Here is a 14,897-nt window from a genome sequence, read left to right as displayed (position 1 = left end):
CATTTGATGAGTCACTTTCCAGAAGGTGGTAGAGTGCCTGTGAGGCCTTGTTCTTTGCTATAGCAACTGCTCTCTCAGCGTCTTTGTTAGCCACACTCTCTTCCTCTTTAGCCTGGCCTGTCTTTCCTATCGCCCACTTTTTCCTGCACTGTCTTTCTTTCTTTCTTTTGAGGACTTCCATACCTAGCTTGGCTACATATCTGTTCTACTGTCCTCATATATGCTGTTTGGAGGCACTGCCATTCCTCAACTCTTCCTATTCCTCTTGACATGATACAGCCCAGAGTATTTCCTTGAACTCTTGCGCTTCATCTCCTATCAACTTTCAGGTCTTCAACTTGGTCTCTGTTGACCTTGGAGGTTTCTCTGACCCTTGCTTGCAGCCGATTGTGGCAACCAATGATTTATGCTGAAGGCTGACTGCTTAACTAGAGATAACTTTGCCACTAATAATTTTACCCCAATGCCCTTTTCTTACAAGGATGAAGTCTGCCCGAGTTGAATGTTGGCCATTATTGTAAGTGATCTTGTGACTGTCTCACTTGCTGAACCATTTGTAAGCAAACATCAAGCCATTTACCAGACAGAAGTCTAGTATGGCCTCTCCTCCTTTATTCCTGTTGTCAACCCACGTGGACCCAGACATTCCACATATCCTGTTCTGCCTGTCCCAATATGTGCATTCAGGTTCCCCATTATCAATGCCAACTCATGTTGTCATGCTTTATCTACTAGGTCCTGCAACTGTTACCTGAATACACTCTCTTCCTCACTATCACAACCCTGCTGGGGGAAATGAGTCAGATTACAATTCACAATTCCCACACCCACCATTTCTAATCTGTCCTCCCTCTCAGCAGTAAAGTCTGGATCCCAAACCAAGTGGCTTTGTTGCAATGCCCTTCCATCTTGCTCCCTGGAAACAGAGCATATCCGAGCTCCTCATGTCATCCACTTCCAAGCAGTATCCAGTCAGTGAACCTATACTAACTGTAGCAATCCTTAGTGCTTGTTTGGCAGCTTGACTGGTTTTATGCTCAGTTATGCTCAACAGAGCTATCCTAAGTAACCCAAGCTGGGCAACCGGACAACAATCAGCTAGTAGTTTATTGACTCCAGGGTTGCTGGGCTTTATGGCAAGCACATACTGGTCAACAGGGCCACACAGACCACTTCTACTATTAGCACGGGTCCCTGGCTAAGCTGGAGTAGGAGAGTCCTCAACCCACTCATCACCAACAAATACTCAGGCTCATTTTTGGCAACATTAGTCAGCATGACAAAATAATCTAGAGCCAATTTTAACACTGTCAAGTGGCTAGTTTAAACACACCAAATTATCTTATGTAAGCAAAAGAAATAGCAGCTGAACACAGGCTGCCATTTCCAAAAGTGGATGATGGACAGGAGCCTCCCAGTGCAACCTAATATGCTTCCAAACAGATGGAAGCAGAAAACAACAAGGAGATCAAGTCAAAGCTAAAATGTTGGACTATGAAGAAAAATCAAGCTTGGAGGCTTTAGAAATGAGTTCTAGACTTTTACCTTTTGTCTTCCATGTTCCTGTCAAGAATGAGAAAACAGGCCCTCCATTTATCCCTTGTGCTGAAATTCAACCTCTTCTAGTCGATAAAACTTGACAAATGTAAAAGACAATGATGGGTTGTTTTGGTTAAAGCACTGGAAGCAGCAACAATCATAACTGTTGTGATCCAGTTAGAAACAATAAAAGTAGAGCTTGTGGCAGTGCTGACTTATGACTTGATAGACAGAGTCACATTTAAAAGGTTTATGCTTCATAGGCATCAGAAATGAACAAGAACATAAGCTAGGAGGAGGTCCACACCCAAAATGATTAACAAAACAAACTTGGAAACAACTGCTCAACACACCCTTTAAGCATGAGTCAGGAACACTGCATGTAGGTTAACAAAGGGTTACCTCCACATGCATGGGAAACAGAGTTGAAGTACTTCCCATATGGTCTAAGAAAAGTAGAGGACGTCTCAACAGAAGAGCTGATCAAGGATCCATGTAGAGAATGAGAAAAGTCCTTACAACATAAAAGCTGCCATCTAAATGAAAACACATATTTAAGGATCAGTTCAGCAAAATACATGGAAGAGTTAAGTGCACAGGATTTACAAATTAGAGGAGTCCAACTTACTTCGTCATTACCATCTCCATGAGAATCTTCAGTGTTGGGTATTTTTCCCAGGCAGCAAGTCCTGCAAAAAGAAAGACACCCCAGAGTAAGCAACATCCAGAAAAAAGTATAAGTGCCAAAAGAAACATACCTGAAATAAATGCATACAGGGATGGAACCCTGACCATGGAAGGCAAGTGACGCAGACTCAAGTTAACGGGCATTACTGTTACAGGAATTAACCAGAGGAAATAGCAGCGACTTGTCAATGCTTGCTCAAATATCTCAAAGGGAAAGCTGAAATAACATTCCAGTACAACAGTAAATTATGTTACTAAGTCAAAAAGTGATCTTATAAGGAGTGGTGGCCACTGGGCAGGGACAGAGTACATGTCACATACACCATGGCTATGATGTGCATGAAGACTGGCATGGAACTTCAAGGTCTAAACTCAGGGGAATGACTATGCATATACCCAAGTCAGATGTACATGATGACCAAATGGAACCAGACATTCACCCTTCACTGCCTGAGTAAGGCGAGATTAATAATACATATTCTCCACAAAAACAGAAAACCTAAACATGGTTATGTGGGGGTGCTACTTAAGGGAGGAATGGGGAGACCAAACTGATCAATGGGAGATGATTACACGGTCAAGCTTTTACGGGCCAAAACAAAAATGTTTAAATAGAAATTTCAGTGTTACAACACATGAAACTCAAAAAAACAGCCAAGACCTACAGTTGCTAAGTTTAAATCTAACCAGCAAAAGTAGGAGAGTTTAGCAAAACTGCGGAAAAGGGGACAGAAACTGAAAGTTGCGTTATTGAGAATATTCATTAATAAAGACTATTATCTTAAGACTAGAATCAACCACAATGCATGTATGACAGCAATAAGACTAGCTAAGGAGATGAAATAAAGGTTTAAGCTAATGTACACAGCGATTTGAAAATATTTTAACCCATGGGAACCAAGATAAATTTAGACACCAAAAATGCACTTCAAGACTTGAATCGGTAAAAGAAAGAACTTGGCTTGGGATGAGATGAAGTAGGAGAGACCCATTATGACAGCAATGGCTCACAGAAGCTGATAAAAGAGCTGAAACAATGTTTCCTGGCTAAACTCTTTCCCATGTTCAAGAAGAAATTGTACAGAAAGAAAAAAATATAAGGGCTCAGTCTCAAAGTACTTGAGTTGATGAAATTTACCACTCAACAGGAAGAGAGGAAGAGAAGAAGAGTAGGTAACTACCATTACATCAAAAGACATTAGCCTTTGACACATCATCACTTTCTAAATAATGCTGACAAACAACAAAAAAAGTGTGTGTGTGTGTGTGGAGGGGGGGGGGGGGGTAGGTAATCCTGACATCAGAGACTATATCAAGGACTTAAGGTATTAAAGCATTCATTTTTAAAAAGCGTAAGTAACATTAAATGTTACTAAACACAAGGAATTAACTTTGTGGCAAAGAATGACAGTCACATGGGATTAACTGCAAAGTGGGAGGGTGGGTTTAACAGCTACAGAGCAAATGAAAATAGCAGCTAAGCAAAGTGAAATGTGTCGACCAATCCTGATCTTACAACAGGAGTAGGAAGCTTTTGCTCACTGAGTAAACATAAGTGCAAAAGGAAATACAGGCAGTGAAAAAGGGGTAAAGGTGCCTGCCACCTTACAAAAGATGAGAGCACCGAAGTGGTATGTACTTAAAATATCCAAATAAGTTCAGAAAGTGCAGAAGATCAGAAACAAGTCAGAAGAGAGGGCATGCTTGGTAACATCTCACTAAAGAATGAAAAAGGGAAAACTGCTGATAAGAAAAACTACAGCAGTGAAATAAAACCATAGGAACTAGGGAACTCTTAAAGCAATAGATTAAACAGTAGAAGGATATTCCATTTTGCTTGCAAAGGTAAACTAAGGCAGACATGAGGAAAGGCTTTTCCCTCAATAACACAAGAATTAAGTGAGCATTACTCAATCTAACTATGGAACAGTGACATACTAATTTTTCCCCAGAGTGATCAAAACAGCATCTGTCAGAAAAAGCAAAATGGAAAATCTGCTGAGGACTAGAAGAGAAACAAAAAGGGTAGAAAAAAAAGAGAGTCAACAAAAGGGTCCTACCAAATGTAAAATAACTAAACATTACAAGCTCAAAAGCGATAAGGCAATGAATGGGTAAATGTGTACATAAAGGAAAGCAGCCTATAAGAACTCAACATGATATGAAGGGGAGTGAGGGATAAGGGCACTGTGGAAAAGCAAGAGGTAATTAAAATGTAGGTCACTAGACAAAAGAAACAGAAGAAACGGTAGAAGATAAGATTAAGGATAAATACAAAAACGTAACATCAGAGGAGCAGTAGCTCCAACAGAGGAAGCTAAAAGGTATACTTACACTATGTATATAGTTATGGGGGAAGTTATGAGTGGTGCTTTGATCAACCTGAAGGTGATGACTAAAACTAAAGAAACACAAATAAATGCAAGGGTATAAAGAAAGTCTAATACTGAGACAGACCAGGGACTGAAAAGGACGGGACAAAGAGTAACAACTACAGGTAGGCATAATGGTTAAGTTGTTTATCTTACAGACACAAGGTGCAGGGTTTGACTCTCACATGGGGTAATTGGCTAGGTTTAAAGTGGCCCACAAGGACAGTTATCCTAGTACTAATCAATGAACCTATTGTTGTAATCTATGACCCTATGACTCAGGGACAGGTAATTAAATGGGCATGAACAAAATGGCATGTAATGTAAATGGTCTACTTGAGAAGAAGAAGAAAAAAGACGTGGTCACAACCTATACAAATAAACGGGAGACATAAATAGTTTTATTGCAAGAGACCAGAAGAGGTGATTTCTATACAGGGATTAGGAGTAAAAGAAACATAATGTTGGCCATACTAATAAAGATAAACATTTTCATTAGAAGACAAATTTGAACAAAGGAAGATAAGCAGGAATTAAAGGATAATAGGCAGGACAGAAAAATTATGAAAGTGTCCATTTATTTTCGTCCAAGAACGATGATATGATAATCAGAGAAGTGATGGGGAAACCTACTATTTCAGCAAGGAATTTTAGTCCAAGCAGGGGACTGGAATATAGCAGTGAGCACTACAGATTCATCAAGCACACCACAGTAAAAGGAGCATATTTCAAAACAATCGGTCTAATACATGCACTCTGACACTAGGGAGAAAGGCAAAGTACACTTATTATTCAGAGAGACATGACACATGGTCAAGATTAGCTAGGTGTTACATAAAGAAGGAACTTCGAGAGCTGGTACTAACAAGCAATACCCATCTGCTAATTATCTTGGCTCATATGCCAGTAGAGGTCAGCTTCAGGATAGGACGCAAACATATACACACACACACACATATGTATTATACACACATTTTATATATTTATATACATATATATATATACATATATATATATATATATATATATATATATATATATATATATATATATATATATATATATATACACATATATATATATATATATATATATATATTTATATATATCTACATATATCTATTTATATATATATATATATATATATATATATATAAAGGATCCCTATCATATGATAAAAACCTCGTTTGATTGAAACGCATTTCACTGAAACCATAAGATTGAAATTTCAAAAGACTGAAAAGTCGCTTGACTGACACTCATAAGACTGAAACACATAATACTGAATTTCAACATACTAAATTGTAAACTGGACCATATAAAACCAGACTAGGTGGGGGCTATACCTCACACACACACACCCAATGTGGGGGGCTGCAAGCCCCCAACCATATATACTAACTCCAGGATTGCACTAAAGTAGGGAAAAGGGCATAATACCTTTCACTTACCATACAGTAGTCGACATGCTGCCACTACTATGCCCTTTTTCCCCCACTATAGTGCGATCCTGGAGTTAGTATATATAGTTGGAGGGGTCATAGCCCCCCCACACTGGGGGTGTGGAGGGCATAGCCCCCACCTAGTCTGGTTTTATATGGCCAGTTAAAAATTTAGTATGATGAAATTCAGTATTATGGGTTTCAGTCAAGTGACTTTTCAGTCTCTTGAAATTTCAGTTTTATGGTCTCAATCAAATGCGTTTTTTTTTCATATGATAGGGATCCATATACATAAAACCTACACAAAGGGCTGAAAATAAATCATGAGAATTGGGACAGATGTGAGGGGGAAAATAAAACTACGAGCAATGATCAAACCCTGGGATATGTGGAGAGATGAAGAATAGGTATAGAGAGGCACAAAAAAGTTTAGAGATACTACAAAGATGTGGGTGGAGACTGGTTGGCTAACAAACTCAAGAGCTCATACTAAAAACCAAAAAATTGATGCTGGTTTATTTGGTCAGGGCAAATGTGAATTGAACAGCTGCCCCAAAACTACAGTATTTTAGCTTTGAGGTTAAGACAACAAAATGTAAGATCAACAATAACAAAACTGAAAGACATGCAGACAAGTGAGACAGTTAATGACTCCCACAAAAGAGAGCAAATATTGGTACAGTACTACATGGATTTGTACACAAAAGAGAGGGGGCAGAAAAGAACAGATTAGGCAATACCTTACCAAGCTGAATCATCCTAAATTAACAGATGAAGAGGAAAGTACAGTTGTGTACACTTACCATAAATGTAGATGTTTGAGTGTATTCACTGTTGCAGTCATTACATTTGGGTTATCTGCTTGCAGGCAAGCCCTCAGTCGGCCTGATTAACAAAGTCTTGGGTCCTGCATTGGTTGCTGTCCCTTTTTCCATGACGTCAGGTCGTCAGGGGTATAAAACATGCAGCCAACGCCATTACATCAGTTTTTCTTGCCCCAGATGTCAGGTGCCCCCTAATGGGGAGTGATTAAATATAAAAGTACAATGATATACCTCCAACAATAAAGCAAATACACCAAAAAGGCTTTTAAGCATAGTAAAGGCAAGTAGAGGTATAGCCAAAAGAAGTTAGGGGGCTGGAGGGAGGGTAACCAGGACTGCAACAATGAATACACTCTAACATCTACATCTATGGTAAATGTACACAACTGTACTATGTTCTTCGCATTTCACTGTTGCAGTCATTACATTTGGGTAGATTCCCAAAGCTATGGTTGGGAGGAGGAATTTAGATAGCATTAAGACCAGCTATAAGGCCCTGCAAGACTGCAGTGGCAAAGCCAGCTCTGGATTTAGAGAAAATTGGCAAATGATAATGTTTGGTGAAAGTATGTGCAGAACTCCAGGTAGCAGCTTCTAGGATGTCCCTGGTAGGGACGCCTCTGAGAAAAGAGGCTAGAGGTAGATGCAGCCCTGGTGGAATGAGGTCTGATCCCCTGGAGGATAGGTTTTCCATGGTGCTTATAGCAGAAATGAATGTAATGGCCTATCCATTTAGAAATGGTTTGCTTTGAAACAGCCTTCCCCTCTGCCCCTGCAGCAAATGCCACCAGCAGTTGCTCAGATTTCCTTTGCGATTTAGTCCTGTCCAAGTAGAATCTAAGTTGTCTCTGCACATCTAAGGAATGCAGCATCCACTCCCCTTTGTTCTGTGGATTGGGAAAGAAGGTTGGCAAATGAACAGACTGACTAAGAGCCACACTGGATACCACCTTGGGCATGAAGGATGGACTGGTTCTGAGGGACACCCTGTCCGCATGAAAGATGATGAAAGGCTCCACTGCCATAAGGGCCTGCAATTCAGATACCCTTCTAGCTTTGGAAAGCACAGGCAGAGGGGGGAAGGCATAGACTGATAGGTTTTTCCAGCTGAAGGATAGAGCATCCACTTTCCAGGCTTGCTTGTGGGGAGTCCTTGTGCAAAATTTGTCCAATTGGTAGTTCTGGGGAGAGGCAAACAGGTCTATATCTGGGCTCCCCCATTTGCTTGTCAACATATTGAAAATCTTTCTGCCAGTGCATTTTATTTTCCTGGCAGGAATTGAGCTTGTAGGTGCACTTGGTAGCTCAAGGCTGTGTTCCACAATGCCATGGCTAGTCTGCAGAGGGGGTAAGAATGTGTACCCCCCTGCTTGTTTCTGTACCACATAACAGTAATTTTGTCTGTCTTTACCATAAGTTGTCCTGGAAGAATGTGGTCCTTGAAGGCTGTCAGAGCATTCTGTACAGCTAACATTTCTTTTTGATTGATATGCAGGTGCATTTGACCTGGGTTCCATTTGCCCTGAATGCACTTCCCTGCCAGGTGAGCCCCCATGCATAGTCTGATGCATCTGTTGTTAGGATTTGGGTGGCAGGGGGTGGTGTGAAAGGTAGTCCCTTGTTTTGGTGGCAGGCCTCTGCCCACCAAAGGAATTCTAGGCATAGGCAAGGTATGATAGGAATCATTGCTTCTAGATCCTGAGAATGTTGACACCATAGGCTTTTTAGATACCACCGTAGTTTTCTCATATGTAGTCTTGCATATGGAATTAGAAGAATGCAGGAGGCCATGAACCCCAAGGCTTGCAGTATTTGTCTTGCAGATAGCAGGGTTTTTGTGGCCACTTGTTTGAAGAATGTTGTCAAATGAATTTGTTTCTCTGGCGTGAGGTAAGCCATCTGGGAAGTTGTATTCAAGCTTGCTCCAAGGAATATAATTTGTTAACAGAGTACCAGGTGTGATTTCTTTTTGTTTACGGTGTACCCCAGACAAGTTAGAACCCTTTGTACAAATGCCAGATGATTCAAAAGTATGTCCTGGCTTTCTGCCTGAATTAGACAATCATCCAGATATGGGTATATTTGAATTTTTCTTTGCCTGCAAAATGCAATAACTGGAGCTAGGCACTTTGTGAATAACCTGGGCAGAGAAGATAAGCCAAAGGGCAGTGCAGAGAACTGATAGTGCGTGTATCCTGCTTTGAAGCATTGGTATCCTCTGCAAGATTTCCTGATTGGGATGTGCAGGTATGCTTCTTTTAAATCTAGTGTTGCGAACCAGGCATCTTTGCCTAGCATAGGAAGTAATTGATGAAGAGTCAGCATCTTGAATTTTGGAATCTCCAAAAAGGTGTTTAGAGTAGACATATCCATGATAGGAAGCCATTAATTGTCTTTTCTGGGTACCAGGAAAAGTCTCAAGTACAAACCTTGTCCCTTTTCCTCTTCCGGTACCATTTGAATAGCCCCTATGCTTAAGAGAGAAAGTACTTGTTTTTGGGCCTCTGCCCACTGATTTGGAGGTAGGTCCAGCCACCCGCTTGGTGTTGGCAACGTGTGGAAGTGAAATCTGTATCCCTGGGACACTATATTTAAAACCCATTTGTGCTGGGTAATGAGTTCCCAATTCTTTGCATGAAGAGCAATCTTTCCCCCCAAAGGGGCAATCAGTTGATAAGTGCTTGGAAATTTTAAACTGAAGTCATCGAGGCAGTTTACCATGGGGGAGTCTTACTACTCCCAAATTTGAAGTGGAGGCCCCCACTGCTTAGTTATGTGTGTCCCCTGGGAATGAAACCTGGGGCTTTTGCTGTGTCTGGGTTTGACTTGAGAAGACCTGGAAGGGGCTGGAAGGCCAGTGCCTGCTAAATCTAGGAGGCTGAACTTGTAAGAAATCTTTAACAGTTTGCATAGATTTAGCTTTATCTTCCATCTTTGTAAGAACTTCCTCAGCCTTGTTGCCAAACAGGCGGTCCTGATTTAAGGGAGCATCCAACAATTTAGCTTTAACATGATCAGGCAAAGATTGCTCCTTTAGCCAAGCATGCCTTCTGAGCACAGACCAAGTAACAGCAGCCCTGCAAGAGGCTTCTAATGAATCAAAACCACACTGCAAAGTATGTTTTCCAACTTGTTCAGCAGAATGCATTAAATCCTGTAATTCTTTATTTTCCACACAGTCAGGAATCAACATCATTTTCTGTTTAAGCATTCCAATAGCATGTTGCTGAAACTTTAACATAGGAAACTGGCAGTTTAAAGCCCTAACGGCCAAGGTTGCAGAAGTGTAAACCTTCTTACCCCATCTATCCAGCGCCCTGGAGTCTCTATCAGAAGGGGTAGGATTTTTAACAGTAGAAGCCTTAATGCCCTTGGGCCCCTGTGAAATAGTCTCTGGATCTGCAATAGGATTTTTTAAAAAGGAACCTGTGTGACTCAGGGACCCTGTAGTATCAGTCTGGTTTTCTGGGAGCAGGAAACAAGGAATCGGGGCCAAACTAGATTCCGAAAAAACATCGTCAACAATGTCTAGTACAGGAGGAATAGCTAAAGGCCTAAGCTGAGGTCGGAGTAAGAAATCCCTAAGCCTCTTTTTTGAATCATAAAAATCCTAACTTTCCCAGTGGAAATATTCCCATAGAGTATGTAAGCTTTCCCCCAAAAAAAATCCTCTATAGGGGAAGCAGAGGGAATTGAGACCTCTGCATCAGAATCCTCATAAGTAGATAAGGACAAATCCAGATCATCAGAAGAATCAGAAAAAAACAGAATCCTGGTCAGACGATTCATAAACAACTTCAGTCCTAGGCCTCTTAGAAAGGGGAGGGGGGTTGGCTACCCCTGATTACAGTTACTAAATCTCCAGCCATTCGTATAATTTGTTTTGTAGGCATAGAGGCCTGAGCATGTGGCCTGGGCGTCATTTTTTTAGGCATGGTTCGAGATTTACGCCCAAGTGAAGAAAGAGGTGTTGGTTTAATATGCAAGTTCGTAGGCCTGAATATATCCTCAGAAGCCGGTGCCTGCACAGCGGCTCCGGACCCATTCAAGGTAGAGACATCCATGGGTTCCATAGCTGAAGCATCTCACGGCATACCAGACTCCGAATGGGTCTCAGTAGAGGCCTGCGAATCAGAAGTAGCAGGTATCAGGGTCTGCGAAAGAGCCTCACTGAGTACCGATGCCCTGTCTCTGACTTTATCTTTGCGTTTTTTCGTAACCCCGGTAGTCGGATGGCTAACCAATGACATTTCTGGACAATTAAATCGAGAACCGAAATATTTAGAGACGAAAATATACCGACGACGGATAGTGCGCTGATTAAATAAAGCACAAAACCGACAGGAAGGTATGTCGTGGTCAAAGCCTAGGCAAGGAATACAGTAAGAATGAAAATCTTTATGAGGTATTTGCTTTCCACTAGTAATGCAATTATTAACTTTTACTGACATCGGTAAGGAGCGAGAAAATGTTTCCCCAACGGAGTACTTTGCTTTAGTTGAAGACTTGGTTTCTGAACTCGAAAACAAAAATTTCAGGAGTCGGCTGACCGGCACTTATGAACTGCTTCTGCTTCGAGCACCGCACAGCAAGAAAGACTGGGGTAATTGCTTCGGCTGCATGTTTTATACCCCTGATGACCTGACATCATGGAAGAAGGGAGAGCAACCAACGCAGGACCCAAGACTTTGTTAATCAGGCTGACTGAGGGCTGCCTGCAAGCAGATAACCCAAATGTAATGACTGCACAGTGAAACACAAAGAACATCAAGATCTGATGAATCCCACAACAGAAACTGAGATAATTTTTTATTTGAATTTGTTTACCAACAACGTCCAAATGCGTAATACCCATTTTGAGCAGAGGCCCGGGGAGAAAAGCTCTATCTGTTTACATTGCATTATACTTAGCTCCAGATAAACACAGAGTAGTTAAATTTCTACTTACATTTATAGACAAACAGTAGTTACATTTACACATTTTACAATTTTACAGACATAGAAGTTACTAAAGAGAAAGCCCACATGCAATTTATTGGATTGTACAGGAAACAGTTGTGTGCAAAAACTTTGTCATTTCAGTGAGAGGTTGAGAGTATTCTGTTTAGGGAAAGTATTTGGAGAGTCCTGTTTGGTGAGCATTAAGTCTTAACCTGGTGAAGAACATCTGCAGGACCAGGACTGGTTAAGATGTTGTTTAAGCAGTGTTTTAAAATTATTGAGTTTGACTAGAGTTTTACTTGTGTGGGAATATTAGTCTAGAGTTAATCAATGTACTGGGAGTAGAGAGAGTCTCCTGCAACTTTATTTGACTTATTTGTGAGTAGTAAGAATTTCTTACTAAAAAGGAGGTCCTTGCTGGACAGCAGGGCAGGAATACATTTTGTAGTGCAGGGCATTCTTCTGGATGATAAATGAGTTTGTGTAATGTAGCTGGTTGTGAATTTGTTAGGTAGTTGGGTAGTTCAAGCCAGTTTAATTGCTTTAAGCTATGACAATGGTGGGTCTTATGAGGGGAAACTGGTGGCAAATTTAGCTTTTTTAGTGCAGCAGGAGGCATGTTTCTTTCTGCAAGTATTGTTTAGGTTTAAGATAGGAGGCACATAGAAGAGAGTTGGCAATAAGAAGGTGGTGGCTAGAGTTTTTCTTGTAGTATCTGTAAGGAATACACGGATCCAATAAAGGGAGCCTAGTTTCTAGTGTGTAGGTTTAATGGTTGTGCAGTATATCCTGGCCAGATTTGAGACTGTCATCCATTGTAAAACCTAGAATTTATTGTGAGTTACAATTTCATTGACAGTATCATTTGCTCAATTTATGGTACAAGATTGCTCCCAGATCCCCCACCATACCCCAAGATTCTCACTACACCTTTCTAAACATACTGGAAAATATTAAGATAGAACCAAACACCCTAATACTGGGTGATTTTAACTACCCTGCCATTAACTGGGAAAACTACTCCTGTACCAACACCTTTGCCCAACGGTTCTTGGAATTCATAAATTCCAACGCCCTGGATCAACTAATCCATAGTCCCACCAGGGGGTCCAATATTCTAGACCTGGTCATTACCAACATGGGAAATCGATGCTCCACACCTATGGTCACCCCCTCGTTAGTCAGGTCTGACCATAAGCTAATCACCCTTAACATCCAGATCCCACCCCCACTCCCCAGTAAGGAAACCTCCATAAAAAACTTCTCCAAAGCTAACTTCATACTACTCAAGTCAGAAGTGACAAACTTCATGACACCCATGCAGACGGGAACTGAAAGTTCAATTGCTGAATCCTACACTAAGGCACTGTACGAGCACATCCACTCATGCATGACTCATGCCATCCCAAATAGAACCAAGGTGCTCTCATCCAAAAAAAGGAAGCCAATCTGGTGGTCCCCTGCCATAAACAAACTTTACAACAAAAGGAAGAAACTGTTGCAGAAAAGAGGAAAATCCCAGGATGCAAAAAACTCCCTTACAAGCCTCAGTAAGAAACTGAGATCCCTCATAAAATCCTCCAAAGCTAATTACGAAAATAAAATTGCCAAAGATTCCAAAGACAACCACAAGGCATTCTATAACTATGTCAAGAATCTAAATGGCAATGCTCAGATCTGCTCTGAGCTAAAACATAATGGCATTAAATATACTGATCCCAAGGATATTGCCAATATCCTGGCAGATCGATTCAGTGCCAACTTCACCCCCTCTCACCCCCTAAATGGCCCATCTCAATACCGGAAGATTGCCAAATTCCGGTAATAATGGCCACACAGGTAAAAAACACACTCTTCAAAGCTAAGAATACAGCATCCATGGGACCAGATGACATCCCGGGCTGTGTACTACATGAACTACAAAATGAACTGGCACCTCACCTAAGTGTCATGTTCAATCATAGCCTCACCTCAGGTTTCGTGCCCACTGAGTGGCGCACAGCTACAGTTATCCCACTCCACAAGGGGGGATCCACCTTGGATCCCGGAAACTACCGTCCCATCAGTCTGACAAGCCTTATCTGCAAGGCCATGGAGCGTATTATTATGGAACTTATAAACAAAGACATTGGCAACCTTCAAACACTGGACCCCACCCAGTTTGGGTACGTGAAGGGCCGATCTTGTCTCCTGAACCTGATTGACTTCTTCGAATCAGTCTCCAGAGCCATGGACAAGGGTAAGGTGGTCAACACAGCCTATCTAGACCTTGCCAAGGTCTTTGACACCATCCCCCACTCTGGAATCATAGATAAACTTACTGAACTGGGCATTAATCCCTACGTCACCCAATGGGTTGCTAACTGGCTTACTGAAAGAACCCACACTGTAAAAGTAGCCGACTCCAAATCCAGCTCCAGACAAGTGACAAGTGGAGTACCTCAGGGTTCAGTCCTGTGACCGCTCCTGTTTGGCATCTACTTCTCTGAAGTACAGGCCAACACTAAGGGACTCTGGCTAACAAAGTTTGCAGATGACTGCAAACTGGGAGCCATTATTGAATCCCCAAATGATGTGGATACTCTACAAAAGGGCCTTACAGAAACAGATGCTTGGTGCCAGAGCCATGGGCTCAAGCTCAATGCCAAGAAATGTATAGTTATCCCCTTTGGGAAAAAAACATGTATCCGTGAATTACCATACAGGTGGCAGTACATTAAACACCGAAACTGTGATAAGAGACTTAGGGACACAGGTGGACAGTGGTCTCACCTTCGATAAACACATCACCACAACAGTCAGGAAATCCTTCTATGTGGCACACCTCATCACTAAGGGCTTTTCATCCAGAAAAAAGGAGGTCATTGTCCCACTGTACTCATCCCTCATTAGACCCATTATAGAATACAACGCCCCGTTTGGTATGTACCTCTCAAGACATCTGCAACAACTGGAAAGGCCGCAGAAATACCTCACTAAAAGAATCACAGGCCTAAAGCAGATGCCCTATGCTGACCGCCTTAAAAAAACTCCAGCTATACTCTGTCGCATATCGTCTACTCAGAGGCGATCTCTGCTTAACATACAAGGCC

General features: G+C 41.5%; 1 protein-coding gene across 3 annotated transcripts in view; it reads right to left on the bottom strand.

Moving 5' to 3' along the window:
* Positions 1-14,897, bottom strand: part of INTS1 (integrator complex subunit 1) — a 2,399,836-nt gene that overhangs the window by 1,367,993 nt on the left and 1,016,946 nt on the right. For all 3 annotated transcript variants that reach the window (XM_044089756.1, XM_044089757.1, XM_044089758.1), the window contains exon 18: positions 2,168-2,228. In XM_044089756.1, the coding sequence (XP_043945691.1) occupies positions 2,168-2,228 (61 nt within the window). The remainder of the gene's footprint in view (positions 1-2,167; positions 2,229-14,897) is intronic.

This window comes from Protopterus annectens, chromosome 12.part0 (assembly GCF_019279795.1).
Source record: "Protopterus annectens isolate FY-2018-M chromosome 12.part0, PAN1.0, whole genome shotgun sequence".
Lineage (NCBI taxonomy): Eukaryota > Metazoa > Chordata > Ceratodontiformes > Protopteridae > Protopterus > Protopterus annectens.
The sequence above is the reverse complement of the archived record's forward strand: the minus strand, read 5'-3'. Positions and strand labels throughout refer to the sequence as shown.